The sequence below is a fragment of the Globicephala melas genome, chromosome 4 (assembly GCF_963455315.2).
Source record: "Globicephala melas chromosome 4, mGloMel1.2, whole genome shotgun sequence".
NCBI lineage: Eukaryota > Metazoa > Chordata > Mammalia > Artiodactyla > Delphinidae > Globicephala > Globicephala melas.
In genome coordinates, this window is record NC_083317.1 from 68,679,120 (window position 1) to 68,702,835 (window position 23,716).

The 23,716-nt window shown below is 40.3% G+C and overlaps 1 protein-coding gene across 1 annotated transcript in view; it reads right to left on the reverse strand.

Moving 5' to 3' along the window:
• Positions 1 to 1,634: 1,634 nt before the first annotated feature.
• The window catches only part of HACD2 (3-hydroxyacyl-CoA dehydratase 2), a 91,782-nt gene continuing 69,700 nt past the window's right edge, over positions 1,635 to 23,716 (reverse strand). Inside the window, exons 5-7 of the mRNA XM_030858442.2 lie at positions 11,736 to 11,857; positions 9,502 to 9,680; positions 1,635 to 4,638 (exon numbers count right to left, since the gene is read on the reverse strand). Of these exons, the coding sequence (XP_030714302.1) occupies positions 4,556 to 4,638; positions 9,502 to 9,680; positions 11,736 to 11,857 (384 nt within the window). The 3' untranslated portion in view covers positions 1,635 to 4,555. The remainder of the gene's footprint in view (positions 4,639 to 9,501; positions 9,681 to 11,735; positions 11,858 to 23,716) is intronic.

Consider the following 23,716-nt stretch of genomic DNA (forward strand, 5'->3'; position numbering starts at 1 on the left):
CGTTGTAATAAGTCCATGTTCTGGAATTAGTGAACAGAAAACACAATTTCCAAACATAAGCAGATTTATGAAATGGGTACTAGGTGCTTAAGTACACCGCCTCTCACATTTTATTTTTGCTCATCAAGTGACTTTTAAGGTGAATTGCCTTTTTATGGGAAAAAAAGATTATTTTTGGTAATGAGACCTACCCCTATAACAATAAGGGGTATCGGGGTATCTCTCTAAATTTGAAAAAAAAAAAAAGATTAGTTTCTCACATGTTTAAAGTAAAAGTGTTGGTCAAAAATAACCCCAGACAGCTCTCTCTTCTAACTCTGGTTCCCAGTTGCCGGCAGGGGAATGTTTAATAGGTGTGGCTATTTTTGCTAATAGTTGTTTAGAACAGTTTCTTCACCACTAAACTGTATAACAACGAACCAGTCTATTTGTAGTGCTGGGATTAAAAAAAAAAATGAGGAATTGCAAAGCTAGTCTTCATTCTTGTTAAAGGGAACAGAACAACACAGCAGTATTTTCGGAACGCTGTGTGTAACAGTAGGTCTCTTAATTATACCAATGGTAATTCCTCAGGCTGGGGCTTATGCTAACACAGTACACATAATTGCCATAAAATATGACAATGACAAATTACAAAGCCCTGGCTGGTTTCCCATCACCACCCTAAGACTGAAAGGTTGTGTTTTCTGTGTAGCCTCTACTATTAAGTTTACCTCCGTTCTTCAATTTCAGTTGAAATAATTTTCTTTCTTTTCATAAATGAAAGCCTGTCTCCGAAGCAGATTAAACTCTATGTGAGGAGAGAGGTGGTCCTAACCACTGTGCTGGTAATGCCTGTGACCAGACAGTGTTCAGAAAGAAAATGTTCCTCTTTGGAACAAAGACCACGGTCCTGGACAACGGTGACAACTCTGAGAAAAACTTGGCAGACTCAGGAGGGGGCATGTCCCTGCTGGAGGCACCCTGAGATCACCCAGAGAAATAACTAGAAAGCGATCGGCACAGGGACGCATCAGCACTTTCATTATGAGGTGAGGAAATCTAGGGTCTAGTACTAGCAGGTCAGAAGTGGCTGAGCCGAGTACCCTTCTCAGTGTCTTTCTGCCCACCTGTTACTGTGGACGTCAGTGTGTAAAGTAGTGCCCAGGATTGCTCTGTATTTGGAGTTGTTTTCAGGAGGAGGTACTCAACCACTTGACCAAGTACTGGTTTTATTATAAGATGAACATTGCTGGGCAACAGTATTTCCCCTCTCCACTTACATTAGAAAAGTTAGATTAAAACACACACACACACATTGTAAGAAAAGGGCCCTCAATCTTTTACTGATTAATTTTTTATTTTTCTTGGTCACCTATATGAGGAATCTGTCTTGTCCTTCTGCAGCCAGGTTGGAGACTGGCTTGGTAAGCTTGAAGACTGACTGGTAGGAAGAATGACTTTTTGGAAACCTCTTAATATAATCTGTTTATTTTTCCTGTAAGTGTAGAACCATTAGTGAATAGCAGAAATAGATTTTAAAACTGTAAAGAAAGAGCTGGAATCCGTTAACAGAACTGTAACTCTTCCGTAATCCTACAACACCATTCTCAGGCCAATGCAGTGTGAAAAATCACTAGACTCACTGGTCAGTATTTCAAATCCAGGCAGGGCACACACCAGTTTATTTTGAAATGCAACACAGATCAGTATTTTATGAATACAACTTATTACTACATTATCAGGTAAAAACAGCTTCCAAATGCATGCATAGAAAGTTAAGCATAGTCTTTGAACTCCTTATTTCTAAATATACAAAAAATACATTTAAATTATATAATTTTAGTGAATCAAAGACTTATAAAATTACAGTTTTGGTTTTCCCAACATAGAAAAAATATAAAAATGACTATATATATGGTTGTATAATTTTTTACCCAAATTTCAAAGGAGCATTATGTACTGATATTGTCTTATAACGTTTTATCTGAAACTCAGAATTGAAAATAATTTGCAGGTTGTACCACATCAATGCCAACCTTTTATTATAAACGAATAACCAGAAACATGAGTGGAAGTGAGGGCACAATCTCTTCACATGCCTTAACGCTACATTGTCTAAACCCTTCCTGTCAGAAGTTTGCTCCAGAGGAACGTTTTCATCAGGAAGGATGTGCTTTATTCCATGACTAACTCTCCACGGTGCCTTTGATGATAGTCAGTACGTGTTAACCCAACCTTAGCAAATAGAACACAGCAAGATGCGGATTAGCAGCTCGTGTCTACAAAGCACTACCGCGTACCTCAAAGAATTTTCTGCCAGAAGGTGGTACCCGAAGTGGGGGATCTGAAACACCCAATCAGGTGGGGGGCTGGGCAGTTGATGCCTTTGACTGTGCCCTGAAATGAAAACGGTAAGTCTGACAAAATACCCACCAAAACACCACCTTCCTCATTCACACTTTATAAGAAGATGTGACATCTGGTGGGGTTAAATGTTCTCAATTCATAAGAGAACACCACCACTTCCAAAGAGAAATGAATTCATGTTAGAGATAAAGAAACCAGTTACTGAGAGAGGTGACTGAAGGACACGGTGGCATGGCTTACTTATCTTCAACGAGCATTTCAAATGTTGATGGACAAAAATGCACACTGGGGTTGAGACCCTTTTTGAGAAGGGAGTTGTTCGCTGCGTTCTTGTTGCCAAAGTTCAATTTGATGCATAACCACTATTTGTGACAGGCTGTTTTTCACAGTGACAAATTATAATAGAGAGGCCCGAATAAAAGCCCCAAGCCAGCAATCCTGGAAAACCTACATTTCTCATCCCATCTTCTACAACTATTCCAAAAACAAATGAAAAAAATCTTACTCAAATTAATAATAAGGCTAATATAACCCAAATTGATTCTATTTTATAGTAGAAATACATTTTTGGAAAAATAAAAAGAAAAAGCATGAAAAATAATCTTTCCCACATATTTTATTTATCAAATACAAGAATAGATTCTAATCTCAACACGCCCAAGTTAAGAGTGCTAACTTTAAGAAGCAGAATTTTAATGTTTAATTCAAAAATAATTTATTACACATCTACCTGCATTAAATTATAGGCTGCATATTTTCTTCTCATTTTCATCTTAATTTTCAAGCTTCTATGAAAATAAGCATTTAAAAATTAGTTTTCCATTACGACACTTCTAATATTAGCAATTATATTTTAATTGATAATCAGTCAGTTAGCTAGACTTTTACAGATCAACCAATTAAAAAAAACGGGGGTGAAGTTTGCACAAAGAACACTCTGTGTTTAAAATCTAATGCACATCTAAACTTGGGCTTTACATTTTTATCCAACCCTTTCCTGAAGAGCCTTAAATGCACAGTTTAGCAATTAAAGTATGGCGACATCATGTTAATTAGACAATGTCCATATGTCCAAAGTATTTCTTGGCTGATCCAAAATGTGGGGACAATACTACTTTTAGCTCATGACTGCCCAACTGGAACATTTCACTGCCTCTGGACTTACAACTTGGTGGGAATTACACAGGACCATAATTAGGAAAAGTATCCAAACAGAAGAGATGAATGAAAATGTGAAGGTAAAATAATAAGAGCATATGAACCCATTCCTGACTGTTCTTCCAGACTCCATTTTTAGAGTAACGCCTTCCGTGTGCTTTTGTTAATGGATTCTTTACTCCTGTGCGACTAGACTGGCGTCAGGTCCCTAAGTAAGAATTGCTCTTGGCAAACACCCTGCTCAAGGGTGTTCTGAGAATGGTACTGTGAAAGGTACTTGTCGCTGACTAGTGACTGAGCTTTCCCTTTCTGAGAACTGTCATTTTGTTAAAATATGATTGAGGCTGAGCCCCAGATAAAGTAGCTTCTCTACAATATACACATACTTATTAAATTCAGGCACACTTCGTAGTGGCAGGCAGTAATGACTCGACTGAAAACAAACAAAAGGGTTCTAGCTGTTTTCTGATTATAGGCACTACTCCAAAGTTTCACAGACATATATACATTGTATAAGTCATTCACTAGATAGGGGGGAAGGTCCCAGCCATAACTTCAGAGCATTCCAGAGGACAAATGGCTTCCAGCATGCAGTCAAGCACTTTGAGAGGGAATGCTAAACACACTGCAGACTGAAACATAGCTGCTGCAAGCTGGGCACTGAGCGGGCACAACTTCATTACTCAGACTGTAACGCTCAAGTATTTAGTATTACAGATCTTTATTTATCAGACACATGAAGGAAACAGGAGGATAAAAAACGCCAAACCCCTTTCCAGCGCCGTCATAAGTACTGGGAACTTCTGGTGGAAAGAACATGCTGAGATGGACCAGCAAGGATGTTTTATGTAACAGCTTTTGTTTTGTTTTTTATAAAATCCCAGGCCCACGTGACACTGGATTTTGGTTTTTGTTTTGTTTTGGTTTTTTTTAGTATTTTAAAAAAAGTTCTTACTTATTTTCTATGAAACGTACTGGGAACAGAAAAAGTCTGCAGCATCTTTTGTCATTGGAAAGTTTGTTTCTGGGGGTGTGCAGGAAGCAGGAATTATTCAAATTTCTTGTGTTCTTCAGTATGAGAAAGGACCTTTCTTCTCTGGTGTATCATGTGGAAGTATAACTGGGGAAAAACTGGAAAGAAAAGAAAGAATTCATTAAGGAGATGATTTAAAATCACATGTTCTATGTAAAGCACATGGACTTGAGGTCCTCTCTGACTCTCTGACCACTTTCTCTTTCAGCAACTAAGGAAGGTAACAAAGTGGGCTTGGAGAGAGAGGAAAAACACAGAGGGACTGACTTTCCCGCTTTAGCCGAGGGGGAAGGGTAGTGTGGACTGGAATGACAGACACTACTGACATTACCATTACCAATCAAGATGCCACAGAGCCGCCAAATGATACTCTTTACACTCTCTCATATTATCTTCACATTTATTCTCTGATTCCCCAACAACTAGGGGAAGAATCTAGTGATGGAGTTATTATTCCTGTTCACAGAGGAGGAACTCAAGCCCCAGAGAGGATGGGCGCGTGCCTGGGGTCTCACAGCACATCACTGACAGAGTCAGGACCAGGCTCAGGGCTCCTGACTCTTAGTCTCGGCCTCTCTGTTACTGCACTGTCATCAGGGAGGATCTCCTGAAAGTACTTCCAGAGAAAGGCTGTTCTTTGAGTGGGAAGACTGAAGAGGGGGAGGAACGCTGTGACATTTGATCTGAACACCACTGAGCGAGGTCTGGATGAGGAAAAAGTCCATATGAAAAGCAAGCCCTCAGGCACCGGAGATTCTGTTCTTGGTCATTTAATAGATTACTTTAAAAAGGACTGGTTCTCAAATGAATAGGGTGGTCCTGCCTCCCTAGGGAGTCTTTAGAAATGCGGGTGGGGGGAGAGTATTGAAGGGGGTAGATTACTGGCATTCAGCACAAGGGGCCAGGAATGCCAAAATCCACAAAGTATGACAGTCCCCCATGACTAAGAACTGTGTCATCCCAAATGCTTATAGTGTCCCTGCTGGGAAATGCCAGTTTCAACTACCTGACCTTCACAAGGTCACTGTAAACTGGGGGTTCAAAAACCATGTGAAAAACTCCAGTGAGATGGTCTTGGATGTACACTATCCCTCCTTCCCTTCCCAACCGCTCCAATCTCTATTTTTTAGACAGTAACCTGTGTTTTGGGGGAGGTAATTTCTACTACTGCCAACTCTCCTCTCACAGTTTCTTCCTTTTTAAATGAATTCCAAGTTGGCCAAATGTCAAATGATCCTCCCAAAGTACTCCAAGACATCAGTGGGTGTGTGCACACAGATCTGACAAACTGCAGAGGAGGCCCCAGTGCCGAACTGGGCTGCCATCCACTCCACTCACTATTTGCAGGCAGGAAGTTATTCACAGAAAAGACCCAGCTTGTGCATAAAATTCAACAGTGAGAGAACTATTTTGGTATGAAAGCCAGAAAATTTGACAAGCTCTATAATCTAAAAACTGGAAGTAAAGATATAATTAAACCATAAGGAATGCTAATTGTAATCATTTGAAAATGTGTGGCCAGTCACATTTCTACAGACCTACTTTAGTAAAGGGAAACTTTGAGGCAAAGTACACCAAGGACTTTTCCACTGGCTGCATTAGTTATTACGCCACTCATAAGGTGGCTGTAGCCCCACAGGCTCTGAGGGAGGACAGCGATCCAGAAGCCATTCATTAGGCCCTTAGTGGCAGCAAAGACGGCCAAGTACACCTTCTTCATCCCCCAGGCAAGGGCCTGCTGGCTACAGAGGGTCAGGTCAGAACTGGAGAGCCGATATGGCCCTTTCATTTTTTTACATCTTCCAGAGGTTTCTCAGTGCTCAAGAGAAAGAATGTGTGGGGGAGGCCAGGAGAATGGGGGTACTTGGGTTGGAAATTCTCTACTGCTCTGAGAGTGACTCCCTGGTGACCAGAACTTGGGTGACACTGTCTCCATCTCAATTACCCACAAGTTCACACTGAATTCAACTACAGTGGCTGAAACAATTCCAGATGCATGGCTACTGCTTTTAACTACACTGAAAATCTCCACCTGCCAACGGGCCATTTAGGAGTCTACCCTCTGCTCTTACAGCTCAGGACATGGAGGGTGGAGATGGCGGCTGTGCACGTTATGTGTGTCTGGCTTGGTGTGTCGGAGTCGGGGTAGGGAGCTGTGCGTGTCACTGGACCCACCTTCCTGTAAGGAAATGGGCTCTCTTAAGACTTGAAGGCTGAGAGCAACTGGAAATGCTCTGCTTGGGGCAAGTTTCTTCTGCTCCTCTAAAAATCAGAGGTGCGGTTATGGTTACTGACAACGTGGAGAGTGCCCTGCTTCTTGGCGCCCTCACCCTACTCATTGTTTCTCATTTCTCTCAGCCTTTTTTTTAAGGCTATAGCTAACTTTCTACAGCCTTTTTAAGGCTATAGCTAACACCCCTATAGCTAACTTTCACCAATTTGCACAAGGATGGGGGGAGGCGATGTAAACAGGACTTAGATGTCTACTGAGTCCTGTGGATACTGTACATATTCATACTGCATCTGCAGCAGAGGAGGAAAAGAGCATCTTGCAAGGGACTCCAAAGCACCTCGATATGAGAAAACTCCCGTGGCTGCGGCTCATGGGCCACACACAATACGGGCTATGTGTGCACCAATGCAACAGCAGGTCAGGACCATAATGAAGAGGCGCTGCTTTATGTAAGATATGTATATCATTAACTCCCCATTAAAGAGGGTTAAAAGAAACGTAAGTTGTAGAAAGGAAACCAAATTTGGTAAAGAAAGCTGCATTATCAACAGCAACCTCTCCTAACTCTGCATTTTCTTCTCATAAATACCAAGTTTTGGAAAGTTGGAAATGTGCAGCTGGCTGGAATGAACTGTACAAACTGGTCTCAGTATTAACAACCTAAACAACTGAAAACATTCAGGGCCATTGGCTCAGGCCAGAAGCATAGTGAGTGCCAGCAGACACAAATATGGCCTGCATGACCATCCTGACCGGGGTGGGGAGTTAGGGATTTGGAGGGAACCTTTTAATCCCTGTCCTTGTTCTACAAGAGTTAAGCTGCCTTAGAAATGAAAGAATACAGCTTTTAACCAAGCCAAGTTCTCTTATCAAAAAGAGGCTGAGAATGGAAGAAGGGGGAAGGATTGAGGTAAAAGCAGACGTCTGTTGAGAGGAGAGCGCTGCCCTACTCCCTGTAAGACAGCTGGCTCTAAGGTCTGTGTTTTCTCTCTTTTCAGGCCAAGAAGGACAATCGCAGAGAACTGGGCTTGTTTTCCTTCAGGAATCTTATCATCCTATCCTCCTGTGCTTGACCAGGCCCCTTCGCTACGCTGAGAGGTCAGCAGGCAGAAGCAAAAGGCTGGGCAGCACTGCTTGCCCACCAGAGCACAAAGAAGACTCCGAGGTGCAGACAGACACGGGCTGCCCTGGAGAACTGCTCCTGGAACAGAGTCCCTCCTCCTCTTCCACAGACAGAAAACCTTGCAGCAACTCTGAGGTAGGGGCCCCAGATTTCTGACAATGACGCAGCACCTTGTTATTGGTTTGATTTCATGATATTCTCCTTGCCCCTCTCCCAGTTACCCAATACAGCATCTATCGCCATTCAAAGACTTATGTTGAATTTAAATAAATCCTGTGGTGCTCGCTGGGATATGTGTTAGCCTGGGTGTGGCAAAACTGCAATTAGGAACTGTTGCTCTAGAGACTGGGAACGAAACTCTAGGGGAACAAAATTAGAAAGGTGAAAAGCTCTAAGTTAATTTTTACTACTTAAATTTTTACACTCTTCCATATTTATCTTTTGTTTGAAAATCAGCTACCTTTTACATTGGAAGAGAGATGGCCTTTAGCCACCATGGTTCTAGCACCAGAGAGGAGGACTTGATCACTAATAAGAGTAGAAAATGAGTCATGTAGCAGAACTGCATCCAAGAACTTCTCCAAGATAAACGTTCACATGAAATCGGGGTGGGCTTTTTTTCTCACAACGCATGAAATGCAATTTTCCACAGGGGGACACAAACATGTCACCTATGATTGTTAAGATGATTCATTCTGTGGGCTGAAGAAAAATCCAACCCTCCAGTCTGAATTCAACCTGAGGTTTAGGGGAGAACATAGCATCTCTCTCACAGACTAAAATAAGATTCAGAGTCACAATGCCTATGGAAGTAGCTAAATGAGAAGAAACATTAATTTTACGTGTCCTTGGGTAAAACAAGATCCTTTTGGATATGTGGAAATCAATCATAGGATTGCAACTGAACATCAGAATTTGAGAAAAGGAGTAAACAACTCTTCCTCAGCAAACGTGACTCATTTCAGAGAAGCCTCAAACATGGCTTTTTCTCTCTGTTCATGTGCTGATAGACATGTTTGATTATCCATATATTTAAACCTTCAGAATTATTAAAATAATTGGAAACCATCCTGAAGATAACACTATGTCCTATTCAGATGGCTCTGTTTATTTCCAAACAAGAAAGTAAGAAATATAGAAAAAATAAATTAATCTATTTTTATTTTATTTGTTTCTAGTTAACTATCAATTCCTTAAAAGTGAAGTAACTGTCTATTTTGATACAGTAAAAATGTAAAAATCTCTTTACAGTGTTTTTCAAATACCACAACAAGCAGTTCTCAAGAGACAGAAAAACTCAAGGTAAGGTCTTTAATGGTTTTCCACTCAGTACTCTCCTCCAATAGACAGTTAACCTATCCTGGAATTCACTGTTTAAAACACACACTGAGAAGGACTGCATTTTGGCAGCTGTATTGAGAAGGGTTCATCTTTATTCAATTACTACCAGAGAAAATTCCCTCTGACAGTCGGCATTCAACAAAAACCAAAGCGTTCCCAATAAATTAGATTTACGGTGTAAAAACAACCAAAGGCATTTCACTCTAGTTATTCTTGAGCCAATTTCTGAAACATAAATAAATATATGCATAAACATCTACTTACTTGGAATGTAGGAGATCATTATCAGAATTAGGAACGCGTAATAGTCAAAAGAGAAATTGTATTTGTTAGGTAAACTGATGGAGTATAGGCCAGACTGTCTGACAAAGGGCAAAGCGGCATATATTGTGAGCAATTCTCCTGACACTCCCATTGGGTACAGCACAATGAAAAGAGTGTACCTAAAACAAAACAAAACATTCATTACTGAGGTTCGAAGCCAGCTTTAGTAGAAAGATGCACCCCCACCAATACTGATTACTTGGTAGAAAGCTATCGTTTATACATCTCCCTGTTTACCCACTGCTTAAATTCAGGTTTTACAAGCCAGTTTTTGAAAAGGGCCAAAGCAAGTATGCTTCTGAATGTTCTAAAAAAATGTGTTTGGTCAGCCTCAAAATTTGGCCTAAATAAACAACTCTTCAAAACAACTCCCTAAAATAATTGAGATGATGCCAAATATTGGTGAAGTAGGGGCACTGAGTCATGGTTTATACTGAAGGGTCCTGCCTCGTGGGGTGGGGGTGAGTTTGGGGGGGAAGGTGTCGGAGCATGGTGTCTAGGAATCCCTACAATCTACACCAAAGTCTGGTCTGTGGACTGAAAAAAACAGCACATCCAACGTGTGTATACTGCTACAACTTTTCAAATGTCTGTACGTGCTACTGTGAAAAATAAAATATATCCTAATTTTAAAAGACATTAAAAATTTTTATGATAAGCCTTTAGTCATTACATAATTTTCCAGTCAAAAAAACTACAATTACTATCACATGGGTGACTCCACACAATTTTTTTCACTTTAAAAAAAGGAGTTCCTCAGGTTTCAAAAACAATTCAGAGAGGTTCATCCTATGGAACTAACGGGAAGCCATTCTGAGGTGTAAGTATTGCTAAAGACATCATCAGCTCAGATTCTAAAAAGCCTTTGGCTGTTTGTGGCTGACAATAAATACTGGGCTCTCAATGTCCAGGTACAGGAATCGTGCTGAGAAATCTGTGACAAAAGAAAGACATGTTCTCCATTGCTACCTTCAGCCACGCTGAGGAGGATGGTGGAAAAGGAAGACTCTTCCATGGGCCACAGAAGACAATGGACAAAAGAATCTTTCTCTAATTGTAAAATCAGGGTTTGGTCAATAAACTTTCCCTATAACCAGGATAGACAGCTTTCACAAGTCTGCCCAGCTTGGTTAGAAACTGCTATATTTTTCCCATTTTCCTAATACAATTGTTTATTGAAAAAAAAGAAAAGAAAAAGGAGAAGTTCACATGCTTGAAATGTTGGAGACATTTGGTTTATGTCTCTGTTTAATCACTAGACTCATAAATTGTCTAGGAACCATCGTTGCGGAGCACAGGCTCCGGACGCGCAGGCTCAGCGGCCATGGCTCACGGGTGCAGCCGCTCCGCGGCATGTGGGATCCTTCCGGACCAGGACACGAACCCGTGTCCCCTGCATCGGCAGGCGGACTCTCAGCCACTGCGCCACCAGGGAAGCCCCCCAAGGACAATTTTGATCCTTTGGCTTTGTCACTCCTTCCTGTAGTCATTTCTAACTCAGAAAACTGCTCACAACTGTGTCACACATTAGTTCAGCTAATTAGATGAACTATCAGCCTTTTACACAATTCATAACAAATATTACTGCTAAAAATAATCAAAGCAAACTAAACTGATAATATGCTAAAACTGCCATGTAACATTTGTTATTAATTAAAAAGTAATTTAAGAGTTATCTTGTTGGCAAAATTGAGACAAGAATTGGACTTGGTCCAAAATCCATCAAAATGGCAGAAGTTCATCAGTAAAATTTTCTATGGACAAAAAATGCATGGTATATCAAATCTCTTTTGAATAATTTAACTGAAAAGAATTGATCCCAAGGAAATAAGTAGAGATAAAAAATTTTAAAGTGTTTCTATTAAAGTTATGTACAGTCACTTATTCTGATGAAGTCCACAGACCAGATTTCTACCTAACCCGTCTCACACAATTTCATATTTATTTACTTATTTATTTATTGGCCACGCCGTGCAGGTTGCAGGATCCTAGTTCCCCGACCAGGGATCAAACCCAGGCCCACAGCAGTGAAAGTACCAAGTCCTAACCACTGAACCACCAGGGAATTCTCACAATTTTATTTTTAGAAATAAAAAATAGTATTTAGGCAATAAAGGAAAAATACAGTGATAGATCACTTCAAAAGTTAGTCTTCATTCCCTGTACTTCTTTACCTGGCCCATTTGATGAGGTACGGCAGATGGTTTAATAGACTGAATGTATAAAAGGAGTAACGGATAATTTCTGTGATTGTCCAGGCAATAACAAACAGGAGGACACTGTCTTCACTCTGTACCTGTAGGAAAAGGAAGACAAAAGCAAAAGCAAACACATAAAACATCTTAACAAAGAAGCACTCACCATGTGGGGAGCCGAGTCCCTCACCCCCCTTACAGAGCTGGTGGGTTGAAGAAGTCGACACAGCCCCTGGTCTTTATTCTCAATGGCCATAGCACAGCACAGAAAGAGCTTACCACATAAAGGAACACATGCATGCCTATGACAACAATTGTGTAGAGCCAAGTGAGAAGGAATGCGGCTTACTGATGAGTAAGAGAGACAGGGAGGGGAAATTATATGAGCTGTAGCCCACAGGGAGAAACACACACGATGAGTGAGTTTCTGCATGTTCGTTTGCTGACCTGATGTGGAGAATGTGAACTGGCGTTAGTAGGAGCCAAGAATGGTTAGGTAAGATGGCAGAAGGGTGAACTGGTGGAAACCTTGGGTTCCATTAACAAGAATTTTAATTTGATTTGCATGACAACTTGGAATCCAAGGAAGTTTCAAAGAAGGGCAATATAATGATTAAAACACAACTGAAGCTAATTCCCTGGGCAGGATGAATTCACGTGAGGGAGTCTGGAGACCAGCTACGAGGCAGGGCCCATTTATTCTCTCCCACTGGTGACTTCTGCCTCCATGAGGCCTGGTTTAACTCAAGGATTACAGAAGCTTCCATGCTGATCACAGGAGGTGGCTAAAGCCAGAAGAGCTTTGGAATACTTAGCCTCCTCTGAAGTTGTTTTCATGCTGAAAAAAATATATACTTTTTTTTAACTTTAAAAAAAATTAATTAATTAATCAATTAATTTATTTTGGCACGCTGGGTCTTCGCTGTGGTGTGTGGGCTTCTCTAGTTGTGGTGCACGGGCTGTAGAGTGCATGGGCTCAGTAGTTGCGGCATGTGGGCTCTCTAGTTGCGGCATGTGGCATCTTAGTTCCCCGATCAGGGATTGAGCCCGGGCCCCCTGCATTGGGAGTGTGGAGTCTTAACCACTGGACCACCAGGGAAGTCCCCAAAACAATATACTTTAAACAGAGCTCCTTACGTATGTTTTTTAGGGGATGTTCTCACTAGATGCCTTAGACTGCAAATCTTGCATGAAAATTTATTACCGTGGTATTAACTTTCAGCACCCCCTCTTCCCACCCCAGCTAGGTTATGATGATCCTTGGCACTTGGAAACCGATAATAAGAAACAACCTTGCACACCAATTCACTTATATTTTCTTACATCCGAAAAGAGCAGTTAGAGAGTTGAATGTGAATAAGAAATTCCACTGAGGAAATCAAACAAATTTCAATTACAAGATGGATCGTCTCTGTCTTACTCCTAACATCTAATACAACAAAGGTATGGCATTCTAACCTTAACTTTTGCTTCTCTGCATTTGCAATGTTAATTTAGCACTTACATTCTTCCTCAGAAAGTGTACATGGAGTGATCCACCTACACAATGAAATAAGTAGTCATTTACATACCTATTAACTAAATTGCTCTCACAAAGAATTTCATAAATCCATAGTTACTACCCTCTAAAAATAATAAGAATTTTATACTGTCAAGAGCAAGGGTACTTTTTGTTTTCCTGGCACTCTTATATTAGCCAAAGTAAAGCAAAAGTTAAACCCCTCTAAAGCTTTCATGTTTCATTTTTCAGTCTGTCCCCAAATCCTTGCTTAAAAAACCCATCTATACTAAAATATAATTTCAGAGCACACTTTGCTTTTTGATAGACTTTGTAATCCTCCTCATCTTAAGGAGATATGTTTTTACAGCTATGGGCTGAAGCCCTCCTTAAAGACCTTTGGGTTAAACAAGAAGTTCTTCTAATATTTTGCATCGTAATCGTCTTGAAAGCAGCGAGCTTGTTTTATTCATTTTTGATTCCCAAAAGCACTTTGTGACTTTCTCAAGTAGGAGCTCAACAGATATTGGTAAAGCAAAACAATTCAATCATAATCAGTGGCCTGCTTTTTGATACCTGATATTAGTTTCTACGGAGTCTTAGAGGCCTTCAAATAAGGGAAAAGCAAACAAAGAAGCCCCCCCCCCCCCGCCGCCTCCCACTCTGATCCAGCCTGCAGGTTATTTGATTCACTGTCCCACTGCCCCATTAGACTATAAACAAAAGAACTGTAACAAACTCAGACTCAGGATGAATGTGAAAACAGTCTGTTCCCAGAATCCAGCTGTGAAGACCATGTCACAATTTTAAAAAGACTAAGGATGGGGAAAATGATCATTCTGTACAAATGATATCTTCAGATCAATAGGAAGTACAACATGTTATTAGGGAGGGGCTCACATAAAGTCAGAGATCAAGCTTATCTAACTTGCAGATAACTATCCAATAACACAAAATAGGGGTAGAATGGAATGAGTTAAAACCAGGAAGATCAATGAGCAGGTTTGGGCTAGGTTGACCAAAAATGTCTTGAAGCCATGTTTCAAAGCTGCATGTTCACAATCATGGCACACACGGGGGAATGGACCGGGGGCAGCCTGGCTGGCCAGGAAACCTTCCTTTGCCTGGTGCGGTGAGCTGCGTGTTAGACCCTCCACACCGTAGACAGCAGGTTTCAGCCCCCTGCTCTACAAAGGGAGAGGAGGCGTGGGGAGTGGGTGGCTTGTGTAATTTAGCCAAGGGAGTTTACAAAGAAATTCAAGCTGCAGAAAACAAATGGGTGCAAGAGAAAAACCTTTACAAACAAATAGCATCATCTGTTTGCTTGAAAAGGCTCAGGGAGCATCAGTATATGAAAAGCTGTCATTTTTATTACATTCAAAGAAAAACAGCTGGTGCCACATAAGAAAATCGCTATTGTAGAAACCCTATTCTTCTTAGCATTTTGGAACCTACTGCTTACCACTCTGGTTATTTCAAAGAAATCCCCTGATCATGCTTTCTCTGGTAGGTGTTCTTTCCTCTTCTTGATACCTTTTTCATTTGTGAAGAGAACAGATTTTGGTAAAATCTCGGAGGTGAGAACTAGAGCCTCTTCTTGGCAGAACTGTGAACAGTATGTTTATCTCAGTCTCCTCTGGTTGCCATAATAAAATACCATAGTCTAGGTGGCTCAAACAGCAGAAATGTATTTTCTCGCAGTTTTAGAAGTCCGAGCTCAGGGTGCCAGCATGTTTGCTTCCTTGTGAGGAACGTGAGAGAGAGAGGGAAGTTCTCTCTAAAAATATGTAAAAGGTATCATGTGCAAGGATATTAGTGCCTTAGAGGCATGAATCTCATCGTGAAGATCCCACCCTCACGACCTCATCTAAACCTAACCACCTACCAAACGCCCCCCCTCCAAATACCATAACACTGGGGGACTTAGGGTTTCCACGTATGAATTTTGGGGGACACAATTCAGTCCAAAGCGTCGTTTCAGACCAGGTGTTGGCAAACTTTTCCTGAAAAGGGCTAAACAGCAAATATTTTAGGCTCTGTGCCATATGCGGCCTTAGTCAGGTATTCTTTTTTGTTGTTTTTTTACACGCTTTTAAAAATGTAAAAACCATCACAAATTGCAGGCTACATGTAGCCCACAAGTCAACCCTGTTTTAGATTCATTTGACTCCCCCAACTTTCCCTGTCTGTTAACCTCTACAAATATCATTCTTCAGCCTTCCTTTGGCAGACTCTGCGTGTGTGTGTGTGTGTGTGTGTGTGTGTGTGTATGTGTTGTGTTTTGCTGGGGGGTGGGGGAGGCAATATATCTATAACCAATGGACGCTGTGGAAAAAGGATGTAGTCTTAAAAGAATACATATAGGCAAGTTTTTCATGTTATGTCATCTTAAAATCTTAGTAATCTCCTTATGTTTGTGATAAAATATATATAACTTAAAATTTACCATTTTAATCATTTTTAAGTGTATATTTCAGTGGCATTAAGTACATTCACCATGCTGTGCAACTATCACCACCATCCATTTCCAAACTTTTTCATCATCCCAAACAAACTCTGTACCCATTAAATAATCTCTCTCCATTTCTCCCTCCCTCCAGCCCTTGGTAACCACCACTCTACTTTTAGTCTTTAAGGACTTACTCATTTCACAACACTGTAAATCAACTATACTTCAATTTAAAAAAAAAAAAAAAAGAACTTGCTCATTCTAGGTACCTCAGTTAAATGGAATCATGCAATATGTGTCCTTCTGTGTGTGGCTTCTTTCATTTAGCATAACGTTTTCAAGGTTTATCCATGTTGTAGCACGCATCAGAATTTCCCTCCTGTTAAAGGTTGAATATTATATTGTACGTAAATACCACATTTTGTTTACTGACGAACATTTGCATTGCTTCCACCTTCTGGCTATCGGAATAATGCTGCTGTGAACATGGGTGTACAAATATCTATTTGAGTACCTGTTTTCAATTCTTTTGGGTATACCTAGGAGTGGAATTGTTAGATCATATGGTAATTCAATGTTTAGCTTTTTGAGGAACTACCAAACTGTTTTCCACATTGGTTGCACCATTTTACATTCCTACCAACTGTGCAAAAAGATTCCAATTTCTTCACATCTTCACCAACACTTGTTATTTTCCTTTTTTCTTCCTGACAGTAGCATCCTAATGAGTATGAAGTGGCATCTCGTCGTGGTTTTGATATGCATTTCCCTAGTGACTAGAGATGTTGAGCATTTTTTCATGTGCTTGTTGGTCATACGTGTATCTTCTTTTGAGAAATGTCTTTTGCCCATTTTTAATTTGGGGGGGAATAACCTCTTTTTAATAATTATGATCACAATAGCAGTAAAAATAATTATACCTAATAGTTACTGAACTCATACTACCTGCAAAGCACTTTCTAACATACATTACCTCTTCGAACCCCCATTTTACAGATGAGGAAAGTGAGGTTTACAGAAGTTGAATCCAGGTCTTGTCCCAAAACTCTGAACAGTTCTGACTTGTCTTCTTGGGCTTTAGACATACACACACACTCCCCTGTTGCTGTGGGGAGAACATCTCTCTTGCAATTGAGGATGGGGAGGTGAGGGAGAGGCATAGAGATGGCAGGTGTAAGAGATGGCTAGTATGGTTGGAAAATCAGTGACATGTTGTAAATAAGTAAACTGAGCAAATAAATCAATATATTAAAAAATGGACTTCTCACTGTTGGAATAGGTATTTACAAACACGGAAGGGAGACGCTAGAAAGAACACCAAGATGTTGAATTGTAATTGGAGGAATCGGTATGAGCTCATGATTTTATGTGTGCGTGTGTGTGTGTGTGTGTGTGTATACACATATACACATACAGCGATGTAAATACTTTTAGATATACACGTGTATGAGTATATATGCATATAGATGTATTGATACATATATGTATATAGTAGCTTTCTCTACTGAGAGGACCAAGAAGCAATAACATCCCAGTAGCGAGGAGCACCTCAACTACCAGATCTTCGTTCCTAAATATACCATCCTCCACTAAAAGGAACCAGGCTCCTTGGCATAATGGCTGATTCCAGGGCTGGGGCAGGGGAAGTACAAGATGATTCTGGAAATCTTTTTATCAGAAAGTAAGGAAATGCTCAAACAATGATGAAGACAAGTCAAAAGGACAAGAAGAAAGGGTTCCCACTGACCAAATCACAGACAATTTTAGCATCAAAGTAAATAACAGATTACAATCCACTGGATTATATAGGAATTCACAAGTCCAAACTGATACAAATAAAATAAATAAATGAATAAATGAGAGAAAGGGAAAGCTATTCCTTACAGTAGGATGCCAACTAATACATGGAAAAGAAATGACATAAGTAGAGAATCACCATTTGGTAGCCATCACAGAGGTGGCTGATAGAGACCAGGAATCATTCCCGAAAAATACTGATCAATAAAACAGGGAAAATGGTGACTTGAAGGTGGAGAAAGCTGGCAGGCACCAACAGAAGCAGGTGATTGAGGTCAACATCACCAGGGGTGGGATGGGTATAGTCATGGTGCTGCCACCTCATGTGATACCCTGAGAAGAGCATGGCACCATTTCTCTGGTATTTCTGCCAAGAATGCATGGCTTGAACTGGTTATGAGGGAACACTGGATGGATCTAGGCTGAGGGTCACCCTAGGGAAATTAAGGCCTATACTCTTTAAAACTGTTAAGGACATGAGAGACAGATCAGGACTTCTTAGTCTTAGACTGAGGGGTCTAAAGAGATCTGACAACTCACTGTATATATGGCAACACCCATGTTTCTCCTTTCCCTGTGTATCCTGGTGCTTAGCACAATACCTGGAGCATAGAAGATACTTAGCAAATATGTGCCATCCAGGAAGGGAAAAAAAAGGACACTTAGTTTAGACAGTTAGTGAAATGTGAATGAGGCCTGCGGATGGGACCATAGTATTGTATCAGTTTTGGCTTCCAGACTGGAGGGTTGTTATGCAGGTGATGTAGGAGAGTGTATGAAACATGTACTTGGGTGACAGGACGTCATGTACAGCTTGCTCTCAAGGTTCAGAAAAAAATGAATGATAACGGGTAGATAAATATAGAGGAACAGGTGACAGGAACAGGAACAAATGTAGTAAAATGTCAGTAGTCGGGGAATCTGAATGAAGGAAACATGAGAGTTCTCCGTACTGTTCTAGTTCAAATTTTCTGTAAATTTGAAATTACTTCTAAAGAAATTATTTTAAAATATCACCTGACAGCTAAGCAACCACTTTGGGGACATAATTAGAAGCAAACAATATCATCTGGTTTCTATAAATTGCTTTTGATATGAAGCCGCTAAATCTGCTGGAAGAGGCGGGCTCCATAACCATAAAAGAAGATACAAGAACATTTATAACGAAGACTACCAATAAGAGCACACTTGAGAAGGAACAACAGGTTTATTGCTGATCCTAAATTTGTATCGACATCACTATTGTCTTACACTGTAAGTACCCCAAGGGCAGGTCCGAAAACTCGCTTTGAAAAGGGGGTTAGGTTACTTAAGAAGCAAAATCAGACTTTCAATAAATGCTTTAGATTAGGATAATAATGATGATTAAGATAATGATAACTCCCATTTAGTAGGGCTAATTATTCCTTAAGTATGGTAAAAGTAATTATGTCTAAATTTTCACCAGCTAACTGTGAAACCATTTTAGTAAGTATAAAAGAATTCATTCCTATGGGAAGTCAATTATATCTCTCTTTTAAAAGTCAATTATATCTCTGCTTCAGGACATAGAATTCAACACAGTTGTGTAGAAATTTGTCACTATAATTTTGGGAAAAGATTAGGTTACATTATAGCTAATATGTACCTAACATTTATTGAGCACTTACTAAGTGCCAGGCACTGTTCTAAATGCTTTATATGTATTAACATATTGCATCCCCAAGACCACCCCATGAGGAGGAACAACAGGGCCTGGGAGACTAGAACAGCTCCTCAGGAGCTAAAACAGCTGGGCAACGGAAGCGTGACATGGTGCCAGCACCCTGTCTTTCCCGCCTTGTCAGTTATCCCACTCTACCGTACTGCTCAGTTCTGCTCCTGAGCAAGCCCTGTAAGGGCAGCACCTGTGATTTCTCCTTCCCATGCTTCCTAGTGCTTAGCACAATACCGGAGCAGAGAAGGTACTGAATGAGTATTCTGACCCATCTGCAGCCTGGCCTGCATGTTCTCTGCCTTGGTTGGAACAGCCTTGGGTGAGGAGGGCAGCTCCCCAGGGAGGGTGAGGCCACAGGGCTGCTGCCTGGATGGTGACGTCAGCAGAAGGTTCGGGCTGGGGCACTGGACAATTCTGACGACAATCCTGGTCCTTTCCATAACTTTCTGAAGCTTTTTTGAATAAAAATGTAACTCAGTTATCTGCTTAAAAGGAATGGCATCCTTGACAAGAAGTTGAAATGTAATAAACAGTGACATGTGGTGGTTTTAAAAAAAAAAGATGTCTGGATTAGCGTCTTTTCACATGGTAATTTCATGTGTAAAGTGTCCTTCATGATTTAGTGTTTATTAAAAATCCATGATAGGATACACGGTAAACAAACCAGAAAATAATATTCCTTTTCTATGGAAAATGCAAGTTATATATTAATGTTCTTCCCCTTTAAAGGAGAAAAAAATGTGCATCTACATAGATTTTTCTTAACCTATAATGACAAAGGGAACTGGTTAAAAAATTATTTTCATTACAACACAATAACTAAGGACTAATTTTTGATATGGATGATGGCCTAGTTAAACGTTTTGGCCTACGAAAACAAGTCTTGGTCATGAAATTAACTTTTCTGAACATGCAATGAGAAAAATGTATAAGCATGCGGTAAACAAGCAATGCATGATCAATTCTATATTTATGACAGACATGCAGGTCTGAATGCTAATATGTTCCCATTAGTCCAACTTTAATGCTACTATCTGCTCTGCCCATTTCCTGGGAAACATGAAGGAAGAGTGGCAGGTTCCTACCACTAGCCTCTTCTCCAATCATTGCAACTCTTGAATTAAACAGACCTCCAGGCTTCCAGGCTGCATATCCTCATCTCTCCCAGCCTCAGCTTCCTCTCATGGAAACTGAGGCAATATTTGCCTTTGCATGGTTGATGTGAGGTCAGAAAAACCTATCAAATGCTTAGTAAAATGCTAGCCATTTAATATACAGCAGTTATTACTATTATTCCATGAAAGAAAAATTCAATTCAACAAATCTGTATTAAGTTTCTACTATCTATGCTAGCCACTGCTGGGACCCAGTACAGGTTGGTGGCTGCCTCTTAGGCTTAATTAATTACCAAGATGATATTTTGTTTGTTGTTGTTTTGCTTCCTGTTGGTAAGTGTTAAAGGCATTAGCCTGTACCAACTCTGGGAGGTCTAAGGATCTCACCAGCTGCTAGCCTTTCCCAATGATCTTCCTGAGTTCTGTTTGATTTTCTCACCTCCAAAGAGCACATTATTAACTGAAAAGTTTTCATGCAACTATTTCCTTCAACCAAACTCAAACACGAGGACTGCATCAGAATGGGGTCATAATTAGTCCCACCTTGATCATACATACCCAATACAGTCTGAGTATTCTACGAAGCAACAGTCCTTTAACTACAGCAAGACAGCCCGAGAACAGTATTCCCAGCAGTAGGTTACTGTGGCCGCATAGGGAGAGCTGGGGCATACTCACCCCACTGTCCGCCCCAGACCTCTAAATGTATCATCCTAGAGTGCCTACCCAACACTCTAGAGGGGACAGGATTGATCACTGTCAGAAATGTAACTGACATGGTCAAAAGAACACAAAATTGGCAATATACACTGTGAAATGTCAAGGTTCTTTTGTTCTATGATGGTTTAAGAATTGCAAAAATGTCAGTAAGACAGAAAATAAAAACAAAGGCCCCAATGAAAACAAACAAACAAAGAAAAAAAACCCCAAAGGTTATGAATACCATCTCCTGGAGCATAAATATTAAAACAATGTCCCATGATCCTGGTCCACAGATACTTTGAGTTTGTACAGTGCTTTAAAAAATAGTTGAGCCAGTTTTTTAAGTTAGAGATTTCACATTAGAAAAAAAAAATCTGTATTTCTGCTTTTTCTTAAAAGAGCGACTGCATAACACTCGATCGATTTGCCAATCACTAGCTGAGCTGAGCACGGCCTTTCTTCTGAGATGATGTACACCCTCTAGTCATCATATTCTGCTTGAACTTTCCTTTAACACCCACCTGTGGCACAGACATCTGGTGCCAACTGATAAGCTCTGCTACAGATGGCGAACTGCTACACAAATGTAACATGACTATTTGAAAAACTCCAAAGTTTTAAAAACTATTAAGTAGTATATAAAAACTTGGTTAATTTGATTAGTTTTTACACTTGAAGCTCTCAACATACACTTCTTTGAAGCAGTAACCTCAATAAAAGATTCCCTAAATTTGACCTAAAAAGACAGCACCAATGCAGAAGGCAAAAGAGATGCATGATTATCGGATTTTGGGTTATCCTGGTAATTTTTTTGCCAGAGAAAAATATAGTAAAGGGGAGAAGATGCAATACAAACGATTATGGCAGCAATTTAGAGAAAAGTCAAGTTAAAAGTCTTTAATGCATCAAGCCTAATAATTAGTCTCCTCCCTCCCTTCCAAATGCAAGCACACCCTCAGCATGCTTCCACACACAACCACACATGTGTATCAAGTCACGTCTTACAAGCTCCCAAAGCGCACCAGGGTCACTTCAGACTGGAAAAAGGTCCTCTCTCTGGAAAATGCAGACGACTTAGTAATATGCTTTATTTTATCCACGATGCATCACAGCTTTTAAATGAGAGCTTCTTGACTATATAGGGCTTCTTGATATGGGTAGGTAAAAAAGGCTATTGAACCCTCTTCCCAGAAGCAATAGAAATACACTTCATATATATTTCACAGGAGCAGGGGGATAGGGATGATTTCTTCAGGTTCCCCTGTCATCTTCAAGATTCCCACTGAGACCAGTTACCTGCTGCATTCACTGTGCAGGTCAACTATCAGGAGACTGAACGTACTGGTATTCTTGTCCATTTATATATTTTTAATTAAGTTATCTAATTCTCCATATTAATGCTGAAAATACAGTTATACTGAAAAAAGCTACAGCATATAAAGGACCGATTTGGCAAAGGAGCAGATAATTTAAGAGACAGTTCCTCCTCCTACATATTAAAAAAGTTTTCCAATGAATATTTATCAATGCTTTAAAAATGCCACTCATTGTACCGTGGAGCACAGCTGTTTAAAAGCAGTTTATAGCTAATAATTTTTAACTTTCCTTGACTTTGCTGACATATTTTAGCAATGCTCACGATGTATGCCACCAGCTCACTTTTACAGTGTGAAATGAGAATCTCTGAGCTCACTGGGATAATAATGTTGACTATATTTCTATGGTATCTTTGAACTCAAATGGGAGAGAAAAGGCCTGTGAAATGGTTTTCAACAAAGGCATATGTGGGACATGTTATCATGGTGAATCCACTGCAAAGGCCAAACTGCAGGTCTCTCAAAGGTAGGGTCTATATGGCCTCTTGCCTCACCAGTTAATCAACTGCTACCTCTGCAAAAGATGAGAATACCATCCACACTGCTTCCCACACCTGCAATCAGGATTTTTATGACAATTTAATCTAGAGTACTAAACAAAAAATCCCCAGATTTAAAGAACACAGCATACCAAGTATACCATATAAATTTCCTTTGGCTACTTTTTTTTTTTTTTTTGGCGGTACGCAGGCCTCTCACTGTTGTGGCCTCTCCTGTTGCGGAGCACAGGCTCCGGACGCGCAGGCTCAGCGGCCATGGCTCACGGGCCCAGCCGCCCCGCGGCATGTGGGATCTTCCCGGACTGAGGCACGAACCCGTGTCCTCTGCATTGGCAGGTGGACTCTCAACCACTGTGCCACCAGGGAAGCCCTGCTTTTTTTTTTTTTTTAAATCACACAGTCATGCACATATGAGATAAAATATATGGAACCTAACTGACTGAAATAAAGAGAATGGTAAATAATATTACACTGAACAACTACAGCTACACTGTCCGATACAGTAAACTCCAGTCACATGTGGCTATTTAAAATTAAATTACATTAAAATTCAGTTCCTCATTCACTCTAACTTCATTTCAAGGGTTCAATATGTGTTCACATACAACTAGTAGCTACTATATCGAACAGCACAGACACAGAACATTTCTGCCATTACCAAAAGTTCCTTTGTACAGTCCTGGGATAGAGGAAATATCCAAAAGAAAAATGCTGGTAACCAACATGTTTCTATCACTATACAGGACTATACAGTTACCCTTTTTGGCTTGAAATAAACACCTGAATTCACTTCACTTTCAAACCATGGGTGAAAACTGGTTTGAGTG